General features: G+C 58.2%; 1 protein-coding gene across 3 annotated transcripts; it reads left to right on the top strand.

The window, feature by feature from the left end:
* Positions 1-1,980: 1,980 nt before the first annotated feature.
* Positions 1,981-22,330, top strand: PDGFB (platelet derived growth factor subunit B). Of its 3 annotated transcripts, none has more exons than XM_082740093.1 (7): positions 1,981-3,073; positions 11,023-11,119; positions 13,409-13,501; positions 14,681-14,886; positions 16,217-16,361; positions 20,235-20,388; positions 20,897-22,330. In XM_082740093.1, exons 1-6 carry the CDS (start codon positions 3,011-3,013, stop codon positions 20,360-20,362), a joined length of 732 nt encoding a protein of 243 aa, XP_082596219.1. In that variant the 5' UTR covers positions 1,981-3,010; the 3' UTR covers positions 20,363-20,388; positions 20,897-22,330. The 3 variants fall into 3 exon arrangements, with proteins under 3 accessions (XP_082596219.1, XP_082596218.1, XP_082596220.1); XM_082740092.1 differs by having other exon boundaries at positions 1,983-3,073; positions 20,754-22,330; XM_082740094.1 differs by having other exon boundaries at positions 1,984-3,073; positions 20,238-20,388; positions 20,754-22,330.
* The last annotated feature ends 868 nt before the right edge of the window (positions 22,331-23,198 follow it).

Raw genomic sequence — 23,198 nt, forward strand, 5'->3', positions numbered from 1 at the left:
AACTCTCTGTGCTACAATTTCCCCATTTGTTAAGATGGGAGCAGCACACCTAACAAGAGCACCGAGAGGCTACATGTGGAGTAAAAAGAACATTCCTATGATGCGGTCCCCTCAGTGATAATGGGAGCTGTTCGCATCTCTTTTATGGATAAGGATCCACAAGGTCAAGGTCAACATCACCTAGTGTCCTGTGGTTTTATGTCTAAGTCTTTGGACTTCAAGTCTTGTGTTTTGGGATTATCTTCCCAAACCCCTACACCTCAATCTCCCTGTCACCCTGTCTCCTGATTTATCTGTCTATGCCTCTGTCTGTCCTTCTGGATAGGGACTCTGCTAGGGCAGGAGCCTGTATTAGCCTTGTGTGTTCTGCCCAGAGCCTGGAATAATGCCTGGCCCCCGGGGAACACTCAGACTCCGTGTTGAAGGAACGATGGACTCCGTGTGTCGGGTATCGTGCTCAGTCCTTCCAGATGCGTTATCTCCTCTGAGCCTCCAGACCGCTTCGGGAGCAAGCTAAGAATTCTACAACTGCACGGAGGTATAATAAAATGCATAGATCAGTTCTGATGTGGGTAGGTATCCGTGAACTCATTGTTGCCAGCAAAGCTGACAAACATCCTCATTGTCCCTAGCATTTTCCCAGGCCTCCTTGAAATCCTTCTCTCCCTCCAATTCTAGATTTATTTCTAGTTTCCAGGGAAAGGAAACTGAGGTACGGAGAGGTGAAGCTTCCCCAAGACACCTGACCTGCTCAAGTGGCCACACCAGGATTTGAACCAAGGTGACCTGCCCCCAGCCTGCCTCCCAGCCCCTGTGCCAGGCTGCCCAGGTGGTCGTGGGTGGAGGGGAGTGCTTGTAGCTGTTTGTAAAGAGGCTCGCCTGGCAAAATCCTCCCTCCTCTGGACAAGACGCACAAGACGGCTTCTGAAGAGACAGCGGGTGTGCCTGTCTGGGCGATGGAGGCGTGAGGAGCAGGCTGGCACCCTAAACGGATGTCTGGGTCCCAAGGGCAGACAACAGAGAGTGCAAGGGGACCAGAGAAAGGTGCCCTATGGCCAGGAGCCCAGTGATACAATGAGGCTGCAGGTCCCGTGGTGGGTGTTGGGCTGGGCGGGCGTGTGTGTGACTCTGTGACTGTGATCGTGTGACTGCGGGGCCACCGCAGCTCTTTTGGCGCTGGGGGTGGGAGGCGTTAACCGTGTGAATGCCGGTGGGTGTCCCCCCCCACCCCGCCCCTGGCCCTGGGCCTCAAAACCTGGGGGCTGAGGGAGGTAGTAAACCCCAGGGGGACTGTGGGATTGCGATGGCGGCCCTGCAAGGATGCTGCAGGGCGGTGGGGGTTTGTGTGACTTTGCAGTTCAACACACTGGCGGTGCCTGTGGTGTGCCAGGCAACCAGCGAGGAGGCGGAGACACCAACCCAGCTTTCTGCTGAATGGTACTGGCTGCGGGGTCTGTGTGATCACCTTGTGGCTGGCTCCCAGCTCTGTGCTGTCTGCCTTTTCTGGCCCCAGGTCCTCCCAAGAACCTCATGCCACTCGGAGGCTGGAGGGAAGAGCGAGGAAAGGAAGTGACTTGCCCAAGGTGACCCAGCTGCTCAGAGCCAGGGCAGGATGGGAACCAGGCTGCAGAGCCTGAATCCTTCACCGCTCCTCCTGGGTCAGGGTGCAAGTGCTGCCCTGGGGGGCTGCGGGTTTGGACTCCCGGGGGTGGTCCCGGAGACAACTCCCCAACCACGTGGGCTAGAAATCAGGCCACGGTCACTGTGCTAAGGGGCGGGGCGCTCGGTCGCCCTTAGTTCTCCCTTCCCACGGGCCAGATCCTGGACAGAGGGGCTGCGGGGCTCTTAGAGACCCCTGAACGCCCCGCCCCCCACCCCAAGCCCTCCCAGAGCTCCCCCCCCTTCCCGGTGCTGACTCTGGGCCAGAAGAGGAAAGGCAGTCTCCACCCACCTCTAGCGCTCTCCCTTCTCCTTTATAAAGGCCGGAACAGCTGAAAGGGTGGCAACTTCTCCTCCTGCCGCCGGGAGCAGCCCGCCTGTCTCCCCGCGCGCCCGCAGCCTCCCCCGCTGCCTCCCTGAGGGCTCCCCTCTGGCCGCCCGCGCCCATCTTTCATTCCCGAGATAGAGATATTTTGCGCACACACACATACACACACGCGCAAAAAAGGGGGAAATAAAAGGCCCACCCTCCAGCCTCGTTGCAAAGAGAAGCCGGAGCAGCCGCAGCTCACAGCCCGCAGAGGACGCCCAGAGCGGCGAGCGCGCGGACAGACGGACCGACGGACCCGAGCCGCGTCCACCTGTCTGCCGCGCCCGGCACTGCGCGCAGCGGGCACGCCGCGAGCGCGGAGCAGCCGTGCCCGCCGCGCGGGCCCCGCGCCAAGGCGCACACGCTCCGGCCCCCCCCAACCCGGCCCGGGCGGGAGTTTGCACCTCTCCCTGCCCGGGTACTCGGGCCGCCGCTGCAAAGCCAACTTTGGAAAAAGTTTTTTGGGGGAGACTTTGGCCGTGAGGTGCCCAACTCTGCACTTTCCGACTTCGGGGGCCTTTCCAGAAAATGTTGCAAAAAAGCTAAGCCGGCGGGCAGAGGAAAACGCCTATAGTCGGCGAGTGAAGACGAGCCATCGACTGCCGTGTTCTTTTTCCTCTTGGAGGTTGGAGTCCCCTGGGCGCCCCCACACGGCTAGACGCCTCGGCTGGTTGGCGACGCAGACCCCTGGCCGTGGATGCTCACTCGGGCTCGGGATACGCCCAGGTAGCGGCCTCGGACCCTGGTCCCGCGCCCAGGCCCTCCCCAGCCCCTCAACGACGGAGCCGGGGCCGGGGGCGGCGGCGCCCGGGGGCCATGCGGGTGAGCCGCGGCGGCGGCTGCAGCGGCCTGAGCGCCTGATCGCCGCAGACCCGAGCCGAGCCCACCTCCCTCCCCAGCCCCCGCCCCCAACCCTGGCCGCGGGGGCGGCGCGCTCGGTCCACTCGTCCGGGGCCCCGCGGGGCCGGGCCCGGAGTCGGCATGAATCGCTGCTGGGCGCTCTTCCTGTCTCTCTGCTGCTACCTGCGTCTGGTCAGCGCCGAGGTGAGTTGCGACGGCTGCCAGGGCTGGTTCGCTTCATTCATTACCCCCACCCTCGCCCCTTAGTCGTTCCCTCCCCTCCCTGCAGTGAACTTCGGACCTTTGCAGCCCACGGGCCTAGCGCCGGGCGCGAGGTGACCTCCGAGGGCTGGGACGCGAGGTCCGGGAGGTGCCAGGCTCTAAGGGGAGGGGGCAGGGGCAGCTTTCTTTCCGAGGGCGCGATCCCAGATCCCCGGCCCTTTCAGCGTCGGGGTAGGGTGTGTGTGTGTCCCTGTCACCCACCCCTCAGGAACCCGAAGGGAGAGAGGGTGGGGGTGGCGCCCGGGGTGCAGAAGGCGGCGCGTTCTTCCAAGCCCACTTTGGTTGCAGCTTCGTTCTGTCCAGGAGCCGGCTTGCATGGGAGGTGTGAGCTCGCGCACCGGCGGCAGCTACGCCAGCCTTCCGCGGGGATTTGCCTCCCCTCCTAGGCTCTGGCTCCCGGTCGGGACGGGCGCCCTCGGGCCAGCGCAGGGCATGTTCAGCCCTAGAGCGCAGTCCTGCAGCAGCTTGTGTCTTGGGTGCGGGGGTTGCCCAGAGAGAGGTCTTGGGCACTCGGGAACTGGGGAGGAGTAGAGGCTTTTAAAGAATCCAGCCCTCGGGGCGGTGTGTGCCCCAGGCTCCGCCATACCTGCGCCCGCGCCCTGCGAGAGGGAGCGCCTCTCTCCCCCGCTTGCGGGGTGCGGAGCGCGCCAGGAAAAGCGTAGCTGCAAGGCAGGTGGGGTGTAAAAGCGTCTGCGGGAGCGATCAGGTCGGATCAGTACCCCCACCCCTCCCAGCCTCACGTAGCAGTGAGTTGGCAAGTCCACCCGGAATCCAGGTGGGAAAGGGGGCGGGGCAAGGAGGAAGCGCGAGGTTGGGGGGAGGAGAGGGCAGCCGGGAGCGCGGCGAGCCTGGGTCCCGTCCCGCCTCCGCTCCGCGGCGGCTGGGAGCCGGCACTTCGCCGGCTCCCGAGGAGGGCCGGCCCCTCCTGACGTCCAGCGAGGCGCAGGAAGGCGGCGGCGGTGGCGGCGAAGGGGTTAAGGTGAAGGGCTCCGAGGCAGCGGCCAGACCTTGGGCCGCCGCCAGCGCAGGTTGTTTTGACCACGGCGGAGCCGTCGCCGTCTCCTTTTGTTCTCGGGGCTCCTCGAGGGCCGCCGGCCGCCCGCCCTGGGGCCCCGCCCTTCCGCGGCCAACCCCCCGCGGTCCGCACCGGGAGGGAGGCCGCAGGGCTCGGCCCAGCAGCCTGCAGGCGCCTCCCGACGCCCCCTCCTCTCCTCTCTGCAGCCCCCCGGGCCGCGGCCAGCTGTTGGGGAGGGGGGCGCCGGCCGGCCCCAGCTGCCGCCTCGCCTTGCCGCGGGGCCTGGGGGCTGGGGCCGGTGCCAGGGCGTCCTGGGAACGCCGGCGCCCCCGCCGCTGCTCTCCGCAGCCCACCCCGCCCGGCCCCCGGACTCGCTCACTCACCCCACGCACGCACACTCTTGGCCAGAGGCGATGCTGCGCTCCGGCGGGCGGGCGCGCAGAGCGACGGGCACGCACTACCGCGGCCGGGTCGCGCGCCCGCCGCCGCCACGCCCGTGCACACGCGGGGCACACGCGCGCGCGCCGCACACACACGTACGCCTGGCCCCCGAACACGCGACCTGAACACACGTGCGCGCACACCCACGCACGCACCCGGGCACGCACGGCTCCTATACACCCGGCACCAGGAGTCCACCCCCGCGCAACAGGTGGGCTCACCGTGGGCCCTGAAACCTCGTCGTCTCTGTGGGGACCACATCTCCTTGCTGGGCCCTAGGAGAGAGGGGAAACCGGGACCCTGACCTCCCATCAGGTCCTGGCTCCCTAGCACCCACTGTTTTTTGCTGGCTCAGGTCAGTGTGCCGCCGCTCCAGCATTACCACTCCGTGACTGCTTTTTTCCAACTACCCGGGAGGCGGAAAGTAGTGATGCGACCGGGGGCGCTGTGATGTCCAGAGCAGTCTCCCTTCCTATAGGCCCTTCTTTGAGTCTCCAAGACTGGAGGACCCTCTCCGCTGAAGGGGCTCCCTCTGGCTGTTCTGTCTCCTTTGCGGATCCCAGCCAGAGGCTGGATGACAGCTGGAGGAGTCTTTTCCGCAGGCCTGCCCTCCTCATTTCCAGCTTCCTCCCCCAACTCCATGGATATGTTTGGGGAAACGCTGTGACACCGAAGCTGGTGCCTTGCTCCCCACTGTAATCACAGTGGCCTGGAGCACAAGGCCTGGAACACAAGGCCCTCCGGAAGCCACAATTTCCGAAAGAAGCACTTTCGAGCTAAGCCTTGGCGGGGCTCTGGGGGAGGAGACATAAAGGGGAAACCCATCAACATGGGGGCCAGTCGGGGAGGGGAGACCACAGGAGAGCTTGCTGTGGAGATGGCCTTGGGGCTGGTCTGGTCCCTGGCCGGAGCCTCAGGTAGAGGCCCGAGCAGGTGCACAGGAGGGGTGGGAGCTCTGATGGGGGGCCTGGCAGAGGGTCTGCAGAGGCCTAGGAGGTCCTATCTCCATCAGCTGAGCTGGCTTCGGGGAGGTTAACTCCCATTGTCATGTGACGCCTCCCGCCTCAGCACCCTTCTGCCGGGAAGGAGTGGCTTGCTAATGGCCTTAAAGTGGTGCGGGACCAGCTTGCTGGGTTCTCTCTCCCAGCCCTAGAAATGTCTGCAAGTTTAGGACTGAACAGAATTTTGAGGCTCTGGGGCAAGACCTAAACTGGGTGCCTATACGTGTGTGTGTGTGTGTGTGTGTGTGTGTGTGTGTGTGTGTGGAGGAGGGGTTGATTCAGTGATAGTGGTAAAGAGGTGTTTGCGTCCTGGGCCCCTTTCAGTCTCCTCCTCCTCCCATGCCTCATCTAGGACAGCTGTTCCATTTTCTGGTTTATTTATTGTCCGTCTTCCCTCACTGGTCTATATTCCTCCAGAGAGTTTATCTTGGTCACCACGTCTCCCATTCTTGGAACAGTGCCTGGTCCAAGGTGGATAATCTGTAAATATTTGGGGAAAGGATAGTCGATGTGGGGAGGGGTGGGTGTCGAGGAAGGACCAGACCAGACGTCTGTCTAGCGCTTGCTAAGTGCTTTATAAACATGGCCTAACTTAGTCCTCAGTCAGCCCCAGGGCAATGCAGCCTGCTCGGCCCTCAGGCCGACTTTCTCATTTGAGCCCTTGCCCCCATCTTGAGAGACAAGCTTGTCTTTCGGTTCCATGTCTTGGGGCTTGGACTGTCAAGATCCGGACAGGACAGAGGAAGAAACAGAAGGGAAATCGGACTGCACAGATTCTGTGTGTCTTGCGCTGGGTCTCAGTTTCTCCCACTCCCCAAAATGTGAAGGTTGGATTGGCTCAGAGTTACCCAGGTGCAGTGGGATTCCCTGGCCTCTCGAAAATGCAGATTCCTGCTCCGCCCTGCCCCGGTGCTGGGAGCTGGGCCAGCCTGGGGTGGAGGGTAGGACCCCCGGCGGGGGGTGGGGGGGCAGTGACTGAGATGGGCTGTCCCAGTGGTAACTGCCACACTGACCCCTTTTCCAGCACTAAGAGTTTTTCTTCTCCAGGGAGAGGTGGACAGCCCAGTGTGGGGCTGGGCTAACATTCAGGAGGGGTGGGAGGGTCCCAGGAGCCACAGGGAAGGGAAATACTAGGTGGGAAAGTCTGGTTCTGAATGGCTTCTGTGGTCTGCCCAGAGAAGGCTTCTTCAAAGGGCTTGGCTTTGGCATTTGAATCTAAATCAGGCCCGAGACTGTCAGGCAGGCAGGCCGGCTGGCGCTTGGAGGCCTTGCCGGCTTCTCTCTCCGCCAGCCACAGCCACCGCCCCTGGCTGCTTGGGCTGAGCCTGTCATCTCCCTCCGCGGAGCAGGGGCTGGGGAGTGCGTATCTGTGTGTGCAGCTGGGGCCCTGGGGGAGGGTGGGGTGCACGCCCCTTTGATCTGCCAGCCTAGCTGGGAGCAGGTAATTCACCTGGCCTCACGCTAGTAGCTCCTGCCCTCCCTACCTTCTGCAGCTGGTGTCGGGGGCGGGGCGGGCTGGGGAGGAGGCTGTTTGCCTTGGCTCCCACCGCTGGCTGCGCCCCAGCTGCCTTCTCACCGCGCCCTTGCCCTGTCAGGAACCCCAGGCCTGAGATCTGGGGCAGCCTCATCTGGATGCCATGCTCTTTGCCCTGCCCACCTAAGGAGGGTTCTAGAATGTATGCCCAGGAAACCCGGGCCCGGGCTGCTCACCCTCCCACACCAAGAAGAGCCTCTGACCCCCAGCAGGTGCCCAGGCGAGTCTCCCCCAGGGCGCTGCATCCTGGAGCGGAGCACAGGCTGAATTTCCCCCATCCCTCACCCGCCCCCAGCCCCGGAAGGGACACGCCAGCCCACGCGGCCCTGGGCAGTGCCAGTGGGGGCTAGGGTGCCGTTTCCTGGGGCCCAGCACAGGGTGGGGGGGGAAGGGGGGCTAATGCAAAGCCACAGACTCTCCAGGGCAGGCGGCTCTCCACCCACCAACTGTCTTCCTCAAAAATGCCCTGCCTGCTGGCCCTGGGCGTGTGTGCTGCTTGCTGCTGTCCTGCTTGCTGCTGTCCTCAAGGATGGAGCCGCTGCAGGACTGAATTGGCCAGTGACAGCTCATTAAGCACCCGTTACTTGCCCGCTGCTCTGCTAGGTGCAATTATACCTCCAAGGTCAGGTGTTTTTCACCCCATTTAAAAGATGAAGAGGCTAAGGTTGTTCAAAGGCTTAATCCAAGAGGCCAGGTTTCCTTGGCAGCTGAAGTCGCTGCTTTTCTGTGTACTGGAGTTTTTTTGTTTTTTTTTTTTTTAAAGATTTTATTTATTTATTTGACAGAGAGAGATCACAAGTAGGCAGAGAGGCAGGCAGAGAGAAGGAGGAAGCAGGCTCCCTGCTGAGCAGAGAGCCCGATGTGGGACTCGATCCCAGGGCCCTGAGATCATGACCTGAGCCAAAGGCAGTGGCTTAACCCATTGAGCCACCCAGGCGCCCCTGTACTGGAGTTTTTCAACATCTGCCCTTTTGGACATCTTGGGAAGCTAATTCTTTATGGTGGAAGACTGTCCTGTGCCCATTAGGACCACTGGCCGCCACCTACTAGATGGTTGTGACCACCCCAGCTATGCTCTGGTAGTGACCTCCTCAGCTATGGCCCGTGTCCCCTGCATACTGTCTAGTCCCTGCTCTGGGACACCTGATACCAGAAAGCTCCATGGTGGGCTGGAGGAGGGAGGGGCACGACTCTGCTCCTCGTGGCATAGACCTGGAACCCTTTCCTCCCTTCTCTAAGCCTCTAGCTTCCTCACCTGGAAGATGGGGACAAAAATAGAGAGCCAGCTGCTTAGGACTGACAGTACAGCATTTAGCTCAGTGCCTGGCTCATAATCTGCACTTAATAAAAGTTAGCTATGGTCTCATTATCGAATCCAGATGGCTCTTAGTGAGTCTGGGCAGCCAGGGGCCAAGTTACTAGAAACACGTGCAGGGAAGGCCTCTCTGCTTAGAAGAGGAGGCAGTTTGTTTGGAGGGTGGTGGGGGAAGAACCCAGGAGGTCTTCCTGGTGGAGGAGGTAGGAGGATCACACAGGAGAGAACCCCAGGGAGAAGTTCAGAGTCCTTCATGCATTTTATGAGTACATCTTGAGCACCTACTGTGTACTTCTCCCACATGCCCCGGCTGTCCTGGGCTCTTCGCCACTCAGCTTGGGAGGGTAACATCATCTCTTGGATCTCAGGCTGGGTCTGGGGCATCTGCTCATCCTGTCTGGGGGTCTGCCTCCTCTGCCCCGGCTGGCAGCTGCAGCGAGCTCTCCAATGGGCAAGGAGGTCTTGGCATGAGTGCCCTATGCCATTTGGTACTGGGCCTCTGGGCCCTCTCCTTGGGGGTGGTGAATTGGATCATTAACACACAGATAGCCTGGGGGCCAGGGCTGGGCACCCTCACCCTTGGCTTTCCTCTGCTGCCTCTCCTGCCACCACAGGCAGAATTAGAATGGAATCAAATGTCTGTGATCCCCGATGCACAGATGAGGGCCAGGACCAAAGAGGGGGCAGTGAGCCCCTCGAGGTTGTGGGGTGGTTAGTAAGAACAAGGGTAGAATTTAGTTCCCTGGACTACCAGTTCTGGGCTTGGCAAAACCCTCAGGGGAAGTAGCCTGCCTTGGTCTTAACTGGGGACCAGCCGCCTGCTTTCCCGTCTGTGGGTAGGGCCCTGTGCCCACATTTGGGGACACCAGAGGCATGGGGGAGGAAAGCGAGGGGCAGCTGAGCTGGTGTCCCTGCCCTCTTGTGCCCACAGCCCCTGACTCCCCAGCTTCATAGACTTGGACCCTGAAGGGAAGTTCCCAGCTGCTGGGGTTGGCGGGGGGTGGGGGGGTGGGGGGCGGTGGCGCTTGCTGCTTACTTACAAGCTTACTGCTCAGGCCCCAGCCTTCCTGCCTTGAACCTGCCAGCAGGTCTAGACACCAGGCAGGATCACAAGCTCTGTGTTCAAATGAAAAAACAAACAAACAGATAAAACTGAGCTCAGGGCTTTCAAGGAATTTGTTTTAAAAGTGGACATACCCACACTCCACCCCAGCTTTAAGGCCGATCCAGGTGGCCAGGGCTGATCGGACGGGTTAGAACCCCTGGAGGAGGTGTTCCCAGATGCCATGATAACCATTGAGGAAACGGACCTTTGGGGGAGCCAGAAACCGATCTATGCCCAAGCTCCAAACAGCTTTTGGGGAGAACCCCCGGGGCTGGCTCTGGGGCAGATGACCTCCTTGCCCACCACCCCCTCCATCAGGCAGAGACTCAGCCCCTGCAAAGCCAGTCAGAACTCCGGCCCTTTGGAGTGTTCCATGAACTCACTAGAACTGGAGCTCCCGCCTCCTCACCCAGAGAAACTGAAGCAGAGTTGTTTAAGTAAGTGAAGTCTGCCGGCGCCCCCTCCAGGGCTCCCTCCCCAGGACCGTGCCATCCTGCATCCGTGTGGGCACATGTGTGTGTGTGTTTGCACGGCTGGGAGTTTGGACATGAAGCAGGGTCTCACTCGTTTCCTTTGCCCCGAGGCGCTGGGTGCCCAGATTGGGCCACCCTCCTCAAGACCTCTGACATCAGCCCCTTAGGTCTCCCCGGACCATGAGGGATGTGGCCGTGACCTTCCTATCGGGCCACTCTCATGTCATTGTGAGGCCTGCGGTTTCCCTGGAGGAAGCCCGGCTCCGAGTGGGGCCTGTTAAAGCACTTATTAAGTTTCAAGTGTTTTTGGTAACAGGCCAGAGGGGCTCTAAAAATAGGGTTTGGTTGGGCATGGGGCATGGGTAAGCTTTCAGGTTTCGTGTCTGCATCCAAGGATTCCCTTCTCTCCTCTTTTGAGCAAGAGACTAAATAAATCTGTCAGTACCTGGGGCCCCCTGAGCCTGTCCTGCTCCACAAGCACTTAGGATCCCCCTCATGTACCCAGGAGGCTAGGGGCACAGGTTCTGCCATCGGAGAGCCTTAGATTTGAGTGTAGCTTCTGCCGATAATTGGCTAGAGGATTCTGTTTTCTCATCTGTAAAATGGGGACAATTAGATCTCCTATGACAGATGCTGGCTGTCATTGGCTGTCAGGTAGGGAGGAAAAGCAGAAAGACGGTGTTGGAGTCTCCAGGAGCCTGTGATGCGATCGGGAGACGTGGGTCCACCAGCCGGTCTCATTCGGAACAAGCCGCAGCTTCATTTGGGATGGGAGATGGGCCTCTGATTTGGGTCTTAGAAGCTTGAGAACTTTGTGCTTCTGGTTGCCATGGAATCTGCCCCCTGCCCGGCTGTCCATTTGCCCATGGCCGAGAGGCCCTGTGGGGCTTTTCCATGGGATGGTGTGCGTGTGCAGCAGGGAAGAGGAACCATGGCTGGAAAGGCCTCGACTCCCGCTCACTTAACCTCACGGCGTCTGCCTGGCAGGGGGACCCCATTCCTGAGGAGCTCTACGAGATGCTGAGTGACCACTCGATCCGCTCCTTTGATGACCTCCAGCGCCTGCTGCACGGAGCCTCCGTAGGTAAATTGAACCCTCATTCGGGGCTCTGGGCCTCCACCAAGTCCTTGGGGGAGCCGGGAGGGGCCAGCAAGGGGTAGCCTCACTTTCTTGACTTTCAGAGAACTAGAGGCCTGTGGCAGCCCCCAAAGTGCTCAACCACACCTGCCCAGGGCAGGGCTGAGTAGGTGGACGGGTTGGTACCTGGGACGTGGGGCGTGGCAGAAGTACCCACACGTGGCTCTGGCTTGGTGCATGGGGTGGGGTGCCCGGAGGAGGCGGGGCAGGGAGAAGGTGCCCAGGGCATAGGCTGAAAGTGTATCCAGGTGTGGACTCAGCCAGGGAGGGTGGTGGCGAGGGAGCCATATCCTGGCCCCTCTGGCCAAGCGCCCGGTCTGTAAGGTCTCCCGGGGACACCTGGCCCAGACCAGCAGGCAGTCATGCCCTAGCCTAAGAGTGCATTCAGCAAATGGGCACGTGCTTGGTGGCACACACGTGGCAGGGCTGGCGGGCTGGGTCGGGAATGTATTTATAAACGCTGTCTTCAGAGCAAATTCCATTCTATTCTAACCTCTGGCCTGTTCCCTGGAGCCCTGGTCAGCAGCCCCCCCTGCCCCCGCCCCCCCAGCTCCCCTTCCCTCTAGGGTTTTGTCTCTTTGTCACTTTGTAATCCTTGCCCAGACTCCTATCTACGGGGACGGCACTTCCTGTCTTTGTTTCCTCTCCCCGTTGGGCCCCTGGCTCCCTCTCAAAAGCATTCCCGGGCCCTTTCAAACCCGCCTGTGCCGGGGGCTGGCGAGGCAGGCGGGAGGGGGCCCCAGCTGGGCCCCCCTATTGTTCACTAGGCCCCCCACCCTACGTCTCCCACACCCCCCACCCCAGGCCCGACTGGCCAGCCCTGGCCAACACAATGGGGCAACTTCCAAATTTAGCCTTTCTGCAGTTTCTTTCCAAGGCCCTTGGCCCCCACCCTCGGATAGCCCCTACACACCCCGGCTGGGGGTCGGGTTGGAGACAGAGGTTTTCAATAGCGGGCCTGTTTGGAGGCAACCATGTGGCTATTTTTTCCTAATCAACTTAACCTTTCCACAAAGCACATCTTTTCCCCCATCTCCTCTCCACCAGGACATTCCAGAGATGACGGGGACAAAGGAGGGGAGCGAGAGGGACAGACAGACACGCTGACGCGGGAGCAGTAGGCTGGACGGAAAGGCACCCGTTGTGGGGACCGTCCTCCTCCAAACAGGACCCCTGGGAGCCCACACAGAAGAGAAGGAGCTTTGTCCTTGGCAGGGCCAGCGGGAAGGGGAGACAGCAAGAGCTGCGAGAGGGCTGTGTGGAGGGGGCGGGAGTCTGTCCCCAACATCCCTCGGTCTATTTGCTCCCTCTTCAGCCATCAGAGAGCTGGAAGGGTCTCTCCAGGATTCAGTGTCAAACTCAAAGTCTTCCGGTCTGGCCCTCACCTCCCACAGTGGTGTCCGCTGCCTCTAGAGAGAGGGATGGCTCCAAGGAGCACCAAGGATGACACCAAGATGAGGGCCTCCCGGGCTGGAGAAGGGAGCTGTAGTCTGTGACCTGAGGGTGCAACGGACGGTTTAGGGCAGGTACCGGGTCAAAGATTAGAGGGGAGAGGCAAACACCATGACACTCCGGGAGCTGGAGCAAGACCCGGGCCTGGAAGGGCTCGGGGTATGGGCGCCCCCATCCCAGCAGGCTGGCTCCCCACCCCTCTCTGCTTTCAGCCCCCACCCCCACTCCTGTCCCTCCTCCCTCTCTCCAGCTCAGCTGGGCCATTGTCCGGGGCTCCAGAGGGGCTGTGTCCAGGGCATGCTGGTCCCCCCGGGGATTCTGGGAATTTCTCCATTCAGCACTTCCTATGGGAACACTGGGCGGAGGGGCACTGGAAACTGGCCTTCCGAGCTCTGGGTCTTTGCCCTGCCCTGGAGGCTAAGGAGGGTTCGCTTACAGTAGCAAAAGGGAAGGGTTATTTTTAACTCCTTTGACATGGGTTCTGTCCAAATATGTGGCTGAAAAGCCCAGAGTGGGGCTGAGAGCCGCCCCAGGATGCAGTCCAGGCCCTGCTACCCCCTGAGCCCCAATACCACCCTGGGGTTGCCTGGAGGGCCCCTTGTCAGAGCGAGGACCCTCCATTTTATAGGGACCTGCAAGGAGAGTCTGTTCTTTGGAGTGGGGCGCCAGTGAGGGAGAGAGGCCGCCTTCCTGCCTGCCCCAGATCCTCCATGGGAGCCTCCACCCCGCAATCGGAGCAGCCAATGGCTAACCGAGTGCATCTGATTGTGCCTTCTCTTACAGATGAAGACGGGGCCGAGTTGGACCTGAATTTGACCCAGTCCCATTCTGGTGGCGAGCTGGAGGAGAGCTTATCCCGAGGGAGAAGGAGCCTAGGTGAGGCTGCAAATGAGAATGATGATGGCCCCAGGGCGGGAGCCAGAGTAGGAGACCTGGGGCGGCCACCCCATTCGTCCCACACTGAGGACTGAGTCTAACTCAAGAGAGTAGAACTGTCCTTCAAAACACTATATTGAGGAGTTGAGTCATCATGCCCCATCCCCCGACACAATTTCCTAAATATAGTGCTTTTAAACTCATTTGTGCGTTACTCCAACCCTAGAGATAGAGATTGTTGGCCCCATTTTATACAGTTGGAAAGTGGGGCCCAGAGAGAGTGAAGCCCTCATGGCCCAAGTCACACAGCTAGCAGGGGCAGGGCTGGGATCCCAGAAGCTCTTCTCACTTGAACCCAGTGCCATCCTGGTGGGGTGTGTGTCTCTTCCGTGGCTTAGGGCTGCAGCCTGGGACGGCAAGCAAAGCTTGGTACCTGCTTGGGTCCCATGGAGGCCTCGCAGGGAAGGCCAGAGCCTGCTCTAAGTCCCTCCTCCTCTCTGCCCACTTCTAGTTCCCCCAAACACTGTAGACAGTGGCTAGGGGGACCTCTATGAATTTGGGCAGCTAGTCGAACCTCAGTGTCTCTCCAGGAGAGACCCCAGTATGGACCCCAGCAGAGCCCCAGTATGGACAGCAGGCTTGCTGTGGGACGCTCCCATTACTCAGATCTGTAAGTGCAGGGTATAGGCGCTGTTAGCCCCCAGGCCATTGGTGAGGAAACAGTCTTTGAAAGAAGCAAGGATGTAAGAGTAGGTAACATTGTATTGTTTATAAAATAATAAGCCAGTAGGAGCCAGGGGTCAGGGAAGCCCAGAAATGTGTGAAATCGCAAATGAACCTGAGGGCAGGTGGAAGGAAACTGACATTTGCGACAGACCGGCCTTCTCAGTGATCTCACTGGATCCTTACAGCGGTTCTTGGGAGTAGGTCTCATGGAGAAACTGAGGCTCAGGACACATCGGCAACCTACCTGTCCCGACCCACAGCTGATAACAACCAGGACGCGCAGACGCCCCCCCCCCCCCGCCCCACGCTTCCCTCTACCCCGGGGGTGGAAGGAAGCGGGACTTGGCCGGCCGTTTGTCGGGGAGAGCAGTGCCCGAGCTGCCCTGCTGGATCGGGCCTGGTGGGGGCTCCGAGCCGGCCCACCCTCCTGACGGAGGTCCCCTCTCCCTTCAGGTTCCCCGACAGTCGCCGAGCCGGCCATGATCGCCGAGTGCAAGACGCGCACGGAGGTGTTCGAGATCTCGCGGCGCCTCATAGACCGCACGAACGCTAACTTCCTGGTGTGGCCGCCGTGCGTGGAGGTGCAGCGCTGCTCCGGCTGCTGCAACAACCGCAACGTGCAGTGCCGCCCCACCCAGGTGCAGCTGCGGCCCGTCCAGGTGCGCAGGCGCGCCGCCGCCCCGGCTGTGAGCTGTGGGTGGGGCTTCCCTCGGGCCCCGCCCCGCTCCCCTCCCGGACTAGCTGGCCGGGCTGCCGCAGGGGTGGAGAGGCGTTCCTGGCAGGATACTGGGCTCTGTCCATTTAGGGCTCTCTGGGCAGGTGCGAGGCCACCTGTGAGTCCTCAAGACCACCCAGGCCGCTGTACGCTAAAGCCGCATACAGACCCCCAGGCAGGGCCGGGTGTGGAACATTAAGTGAAGGGTGCTGCCTCCTCTTTTACAAGGATCAAACCCCAAAATGTCCCTTGAAGACACCTTTCTATAAGCATTTACTGTATACTCAGAATGTTCTGGGCTGCTCGGTTTTCCTCCAAATTGGTTTGGGTTCCTTGCTCTGTCTTTAACAAGGAGGGTACAGAGTCCCTCCAGGCAACAGACACAGCAAATGCTGGGGCAGCCCCAGCAAAGGGTCAGAATGCGGAATCCTGCCTCCTTTCTGGAGAGATGGGGTATGCAGTCTGACTCAAGGCAAATTCTAGAATAGAGGCTGCTCTGGGGAGCTCCGGGTCTCATGCTGGGCAGGGCCCGGCCAGAGAAGATTCAGCTGTCTTCTGATTCATGGGGAAAGGTTTTTGTGCCCCTTGGGTCAGCCTCGCCTACACAGCAACTCAGAAGGGGCAGAGCTGCTGGGCACACCTAGGGCTCAGCACCGGCTGATGAGCCCTGCTCTCGCCACCTGCTCCACCTGCTTCATCTCGCTCCCCTCCCTGAGGTCAGCTGTGGCTTTTCCCCATGCCCACCATCCATCGCAGGCCTGGGCCCTGTGCCCGAGATCACAAGTGTCACCGGCTACCACACCACCCACTGTCAGGGTATCTCCTGTCCGCAGTGTTTCCAGCTCCATGGACGGACACCTGACAGCTGACCTCCCCCTTCCCGCCTCCCTCCTGGATAAAGCCTCCCCCTACTTCCTTCCAGACAACCATCTCCCGCCTCTGCCATAGTCCCTGACCTTGGCTGGCGCTCCGGGAATGAGGACACCACAAGCCCTAGACTCAACCCGGAAATGCCTTTCTCCCTCTCTGGGAGCTCCAAGGGGGATGGGGCCAAGCTGGAGGCCAGGTCGGGAGGGCTTGTTTTGATGGAAAAGCTACGAGAAGGGCAGAGGGCAAGGTCCTGCTATTGTTTGGGCCAGTGCCTCTCTACTCCTGGCTTTCGAGGAAAGATCCCTGTGGGGGGACAGTGGGGTGGGGGAGGAGCAGGCAGGCAGGCTCCCTCAGCCCCTGCCTGTGTGGTCTTACAGAGGCACTTGGCTGGTTCTGTCTTCCAGGTGAGAAAAATCGAGATTGTACGGAAGAAGCCAACATTTAAGAAGGCCACGGTGACCCTGGAGGACCACCTGGCATGCAAGTGTGAGACAGTGGTGGCTACTCGACCCGTGACCAGAAGCCCAGGGAGTACCCAAGAGCAGCGAGGTAACCGCTGGTCCAAGGTCTGCCTCTGAATTGCTCAGCCGGGCAGCTCCCTTTTCTTGTGGCAGCTGCTGAGGTGGGAGTGATGGTGGTGGAAATTGAATCAGGCATGCCCCTGGTTACATTCATTTGGAACTTTCTCACTGAGAACAATCCAGATTCCTCCCCTGCCTGCAAGGCTTTACACAAAGATGTTAGCCCCTGATTGGCCTACCAGCCTTGCTGCCCACCCACTCCCCCTCACCAGCCTGACCTCCTTGAGTGGCCAGACACATTTCTGCCACAGGGCCTTTGCACATGTCACCTTCCATCTGAAATTCATTTCTCTCAACTCTTCAAAAGCCTACTTGTGTTCATTTGGGTCTCAACTCAGAAGTCACCTCTTCCTAGAGGTCTGCCCTGACTACCTAGTCCAGAGTGGCTCCCATCCCCGTCTCGCTACCATAGCCCCTTACTTTGTTGAATGAGTACATGAAATTATGGGGCAAGAGAAGACTCCACGGACATCATCTTCAGATATTTGACAACCTGTCCTGGGGACGAGAAATCAAACTCATTTCCTGTGGCTTTCAGAGGGGATTAGGACCAGTGGGGAAAAGCCACTGGAGAGAGATTCACTCTATGTACCAAAAGCTGTTGATCAGTCAGGGGGCCAAGATGGAATTGTATGCCTTGTGCAATAGTGAGTTTCCTGTCATTGAAGATGTGTAGGTAGAGACTGGGCAACTGTGCAGCAGTGATGTGAATTCAAACACTAGATGGTTAATTGGAAATGGAGTTCTGTTTTACTCTTTACACTTCATGAATTCACAATTTCAGGAGCATAGTTTGACTCAAGGGACCCAAAAAATGATCTGATCCAATGGCCTGGTTCACATTTTACAGAGGAGGTGCCTGAGGCTCAGAGAGGCTAGGGTCTTGCCCAAGGTCACACAGCCAGTCCCAGGCAGGGGTGCAGCGGGAGTCTAGGGATCCTGAAGTTCTATTCTTGGCCCTTCCCTCACCCTGACAGCAGTCACCAGTTCTTACCTGCCTTGTCATTTTCTTTCTTTCTTTTTTTTTTTTTTTAAAGAATTTAATATTGTTAGAGCTAGAACGGTCCACAGAAATGACCCTACAAGTCAGTTGCTTAGTGTTCTTGATGGGGCTCCTAGAGCCCAGAGAGGTTAAGGGACTTAATGAAGGTTGCATAGTGGTGAAGTCTAGCCCAGAGCCCAGATCTTGTACTGTCTAGTTCTGCATTCTTTAGGCTGTCCTGCTACCTCTTCTCCCTTGAATGTTTGCAGTAAGGATCAAGAATTATTATTTTAAGATTTTATTTTTAAGTAATCTCCATATCCAACAAGGGGCTTGAACTCACAACCCTGAGATCAAGAGTCTCATGTTCTACTGACTGAGCCAGCCAAGAACCCCAAGGATCAAGACTTATCAAATTAGTATGCTTAGATGAGCATTAAAAAAAAAATCACCTAGTGATTTTCAGTTATTTTCTATTGGTAGAGGAAAGAACACCTTAGAAGTCTTCTGAAGGCAGGCCTACCTCTTAGCCTCTTTGTCCTGATCTGAGAGCCAAGCTGAGGCCCGGATGCCCTGGGAGGGTTGATAATTTGGCAGCTCCAAACTGACCGGTTGTAAATTTACAGTTAATTAATACAGTTATTTAATATAGTTATAATAATACATATAATTAATACAGTAATTAATATAGTTAACACAGAGCACATGGGGTAGCGAATAGCATGGAATAATAAGAATGAACATGGAATCAGTTAGTCAGGAAAGATCATATTCTCCTCTGTGTTTAGGATGGTGTTCTTTCGTGTGCCCGGGCTTCATGTGATTTTTCAAGCCAGATTTTGGAAGGCATGTTCAGCTGATCAATATGTAGATTACGTAAAGTCTTGCCGTGTCAGTTTCAGCAGTTCGGCCCCAGCCTGGCTTTGGCTTGGTACTGTTGCCCGTGTGATGCCTGTGTCAGACCTCCTGGGCTCGAGACTTGACTCTGTCTCTCATGAGCTGCATGACGACCTTGAGCCTGGTCAGAACTTGCCCAGCTCTGGGTCCTGCTGATGACTCCCATCTCTGGAGCCCAAACTCCAGGCCCTTTAATGGCCCTTGTAGGTGTCCCTCCTCCAAGGGAGATCTGAGACCTGTCTGCATCCTTATACTGCCTGATGGCAGAGATGGGCTGTCTCATGGGAGCTTGTGTCTGGAAGATGGGAAGCTGGCTTTGGCTCCGAAGAGCTGGGGGTGCTAGGAGAGGCTCCCAGGAAGAGATGGACCTTGAGCTTGGCAGAGAAAGCTTTTGTAGCAGGGTGTTGACATGGGGGGTCGGGAGGAAGAGATGTAAGTGCTTACCTTGCCTGAGGCTCATGAGTGCTGTGATTTACAGGCCAGTGGTTGAAAGTACGGGCTCCAGAGGCCGACTCCTAAGTTAAAATCCCAGTGCCCCTGCCTCAGTTTCCCTATATGTTAAATGTAGATACTTGTACCTGCTGTGAGGATAAATGAGAACATTGCCAGGTGCACGGGAAGGGCCACCCAAGGCTTTCTGGCGATTTCCGCATGTTATCACCTAACCCGAGGACCAGCGCTGCTGCCCACTCAGTTTTAAAGATACAGAAATCGAGGCACAGGGAGTTTATGTGACTTGTCCCAAAGCACGCCACTAATACCTGGGAGAGCTCAGATTCAAGCGCAGGTGGTATGGCCCACAGCCAGAGCCCTGGTCTACCCCCACCAACCCTCTTCTTGGAGTGGTGAGGGCCAGGTGAGGACAGGCACAGGGATGAGGAGGCCCAGCTCCACGGTGGGAGTGTGTGGTTCTGGCCCGATGCCCAGCGGCTCCCCCATCACAGGACTGGAAGGGGCTGGGAGGCTGGTGGGAGGAAACCTCAACAGGAGTCCAGCGAGGGAATGAGAAAGAAGTGAGGAAGAGCAGCCCCCCTTTGCTGATCAGACTCCTTAGTCTGATCTTAGTGGCTTAACACAACCACTACGTTATCATCTTTCCCTGATGCTGGGTTGACTGGGCTCTGCCCAGCGGTTCCACTGGTGTCTCCTGCGATCCTAGCGGGGCAGCTGGGCCCATGTCCTTCTCCCTGTAGTCCATGGCGTCTCCTTCCCACGTGCCTTCCCCAACAGAGTAGCCAGACTTCTTAGGCAGTGGCGCAGGGCTCCCCAAGGCAAAAAGAGGGGAGCTGCCAAGTCTTCTTTAAAAAAAAAAAAAAAGATGTATTTATTTACTTTAGAGAGAGAGAAGGAGCATGTCATCAGGGAGAGAGGTAGAGAGACTGTCAAGCAGACGCCCCGCTGAGCACAGAGCCTCACGCAGGGCTCGATCTCAGGGACCCCAAGATCATGACCTGAGCTGAAATCTGAGCCTCAACCAACTGAGCCTCAACTCAACCATCCAGGCACTCTGGGAGCTGCCAACGAGCCTTCTTAAGGTTTTTGCCCAGAACCAGCACAGCACCACTCTGCCTGCTTCTATTGGTTAATAGATCCAAGTCCATGCCAGGCTCAAGGGGCATAGAAATTAGGAAGGTCAGTGGGATAAGGACAAAGAACTTGAAGCCATAGCAATCTACTCCCTTCTGTGTTTGCCAATGAACTGCCATTTATTCATTTTACCAGTCCTGTGAGGGGGTGGTCTTACTATCCCCATATCACAGGTGGGGAAACTGAGGCGCAGACTGGTTCAATAATTGGTAAGCAGCGGAGTTGGGATTTGAACCCAAGGAGGGCTGGCCTCAGGCTGCTGCCCCTTCTTTCAGCCCAGAAGATCTGGAGAGGTCTGTGGCAGGTGTCAGTTGAGAGCGATAGACACTCTCCAGAGGTTGTCTGCCTGCTGACAAGACCTTTCTTTCTCTCAAGCAGCCAAGACACCCCAAACTCGGGTGACCATTCGGACAGTGCGAGTCCGCCGGCCCCCCAAGGGGAAGCACCGGAAGTTCAAGCACACGCATGACAAGAAGGCACTGAAGGAGACCCTCGGAGCCTAGGGGCATCTGCAGGAGAGTGTGGGCAGGTGAGGCCTGGTGGGGAAACTGAGCCCCGGACCCCTGGCCTTCTTCTCCTTGGCCTGAGGCTTGGGCTGTGGAAGGGGACAGGGAGAGGTATTTCCCCCACACAAAATCCCAGCTCTCGGCCTGGATGCCCTCCGCCCAGTTTCAACTGAATTTTCCCATAGGAAGTTGGTTGAGGGGCTTTGGGGACCCCAGCCCAAATGTGTCCCAGCTGCCCTATGAGAATGGGAAGTCTAAGCCTCAACTCCCCCAGCCCTGAGTGTTGCTGGAAATCAGCTCCCCATCTCCAGCAAGAGGGGCGTGTGAGCGTGGGATGGAACCCTTAGGCTGTCTCTGACCCCCCCGTGTCCCTCTGCTTGGCCCACAGGGTTATTTAATATGGTATTTGCTGTATCGCCCCCATGGGGTCCTTGGAGTGATAATATTGTTCCCCTCGTCCGTCTGTCTCGATGCCTGATTCGGACGGCCACTGGTGCTTCCCCCCCTTCTGTGCGTCCGTCCGCCCACCAGCGGGTCCACTCATTGGCCTCCAGCGCCTTGCCCAGCAGCTCGAGAAGGAAACGGAGGACCTGAGCTCCATGGCTGTCTTCCTCCGCCAAGCCCGACCACCTGGGAGAGAAGCAGAAGAGAGACCAGCGGGCCCGCTGTTCCCTGGCTTCCCGCCCGGGTCACACCTGTGTGCTGTGGACTGGCCCGAAGCCCTGCACAAGGTCCAAAGACCCTCTAGATGTGGGTGGCCTACCTGGTCCCAGGACCCCGGCCAGCTCTGAAGGGAACCCCTCAGGCAGGCCAGGGTACCTCGTACTCCTGTGGCTGAGACCACACGGGGGAGCGCGAACTGGAGAAAAGCCCTCCCACGGCACCCAGGCCCAGTCACTTCTCCCTGGTCGCCTCTGCTTACCGTGGCTTTGTTTTCCACACCTGAGATCTTTGACGGTGTGGACTCCTCTGGGTGGGCGTGACCCGAGCACCAGGCGGCCAGGTGCCCCCTCAGGTGGGTTAGAGACGAAGTTTGCTCTGGAGCTGACACGGATGGTGACCTGGGCATTCACTGCCTCCTTCCACTCCCCCAACCTTCACTTTCTCTGTTTTATCTCTACCTCCACCCTGTATCTTCCTCTTGTCCTGGCCATCAGTCTGCTCCACCAAGGGTCTCTTGGACCCCATGCTTCTGCTCCATCAGGCAGAAGGCCAGGGGTCAGGGCAGCAGGGAGCCTGCCTGTCATATCCAAGCCCAGCCAAGACTGCCATGTAGGTTCGTGCAGGGTGTGCACTGCACAAGGGCACTGCCTGCAGGGATCATGGTTCACACTGTAGAACGTGGACAGTTTTTGTATTTATTAGGACCGTCTTCTGGCAGAAAGAGATAAAAGCATCTGGAGGAAGGGATCCTTTTCCTAACTGACAAAGGCTCCACATGAACTGGCTGTGCCCTGACTTGGCCAATGGCTTGGAGTGGCTGGACAAGAGCAAGCCCACATTGGGTGGGGAGGCAACACTGTTGTCCATCTGGTCTCCGTTTTCCTGAGTCCTCAGCTCAAGCAGTTCCCCTTCCGGGCAGGTGTGAAAAACCCAAGAGAAAGTCTCCAAGGGAAGGGGCAGCCCTTCTCTCCCCCTGCACACTCCCCCCATATTAGATTCTTTTGAGTTCCACTACTGGTGGCTCCTTCCAGGAAACCAGCTCATGGGCTGGGAGTTGGGGAGAAAAGATCCCCAGGGCTCCCTGGAGTGGGGTCTGAACTCCCACCTCCCTCCCCACCTTCGACTGCACTTTCCTCCCTACTCCCCCTCCTCCAAACTCTGCTTCCTTCAGTTTGTAAAGTTGGTGATTATATTTTTTGGGGGCTTTCCTTTTATTTTTTAAATGTAAATTTATTTATATTCCGTATTTAAAGTTGTAAAAAAAAAAATAACCACAAAAGAAAATCAAGTGAATCCACTGGAGTTCTGTCTGTTGGCATTGTGTGCGACAATCACCCTTCCAAACTGGCAGGATTTACTGACAGCCTGTCACGTGTTCCTCTGGCTCTGGGAAGCGCAAGCCCACGCTCGTGCGCACACTCACACGTGGGCATGTACACACGTGGGCCCGCTGTCCCGGGGGTGGGGAAGAGCCAAACAGCCTGGCCTGTAGATTTTGGTCCTGCAGCAGCTCCTGATCCCCGACCACAGGTCTCAGCACTGTGCCTGTCGCTGGCAGTGACGAGACGGTTTCTGCCAGCACGAGGCTCTCTGTAAGCACACCAGATCCTTGGCCTCATAGGGCGGGGCTGGCTGTGGGGAAGGGTGTACCCCATGTGGGAAAAGCTGGAGGAGGTCCTGGAGGGGCTGTGAAATTCAGAAGGGACACAACTGAAAGGTGGATCTGGGGTCCGATCTTGGCTCAGTCCTTACCCTGCTGTGTGGCCTTGGGTGAGTCCCAGCCCCTCTCTGGTCAGAGCTTCCTCTGAAACACTAGAAGATGACCAGGAGGCTTGTGGCCTTTAAGGTCCAGCTGTGAGATTCTGTACTTTCCCTTGCCTGCAGAGATTTGGGTCCTCTAAGTGTGTTTTGGGTCCTGAATAAGGACAGTCTAAAACTAAAACCATTTGCCCCTGGAAGTAGTGATCTCCCCATCACTGGAAGTATGTAAACGGAAGCTGGGTGACAACTTGGCTGAGCTTAGACTAAATGACACCATGATTGAGTGATGGGTTAATTGATTGACTTATTCATTTTTTCCTTCACTCATTTGCTCACCTTCTTGAGCCCCTACCTTGTGTCTGTCCCTAGTAAGGGCTTTTATGGCAATCTAGTTTAAATTCTTCTGGGA

The sequence above is a fragment of the Mustela nivalis genome (genome assembly GCF_964662115.1).
Source record: "Mustela nivalis genome assembly, chromosome: 7".
NCBI classification, from domain to species: Eukaryota; Metazoa; Chordata; class Mammalia; order Carnivora; family Mustelidae; genus Mustela; species Mustela nivalis.

Excerpts from the sequence above, each read along its gene's own strand:
- PDGFB (XM_082740093.1), top strand. The coding sequence starts at position 3,011 with ATGAATCGCTGCTGGGCGCTCTTCCTGTCTCTCTGCTGCTACCTGCGT. Across the intron at positions 11,120-13,408 it reads GCTGCACGGAGCCTCCGTAG|ATGAAGACGGGGCCGAGTTG; the intron begins GTAAATTGAACC and ends CTTCTCTTACAG. Across the intron at positions 16,362-20,234 it reads GAGTACCCAAGAGCAGCGAG|CAGCCAAGACACCCCAAACT; the intron begins GTAACCGCTGGT and ends CTTTCTCTCAAG.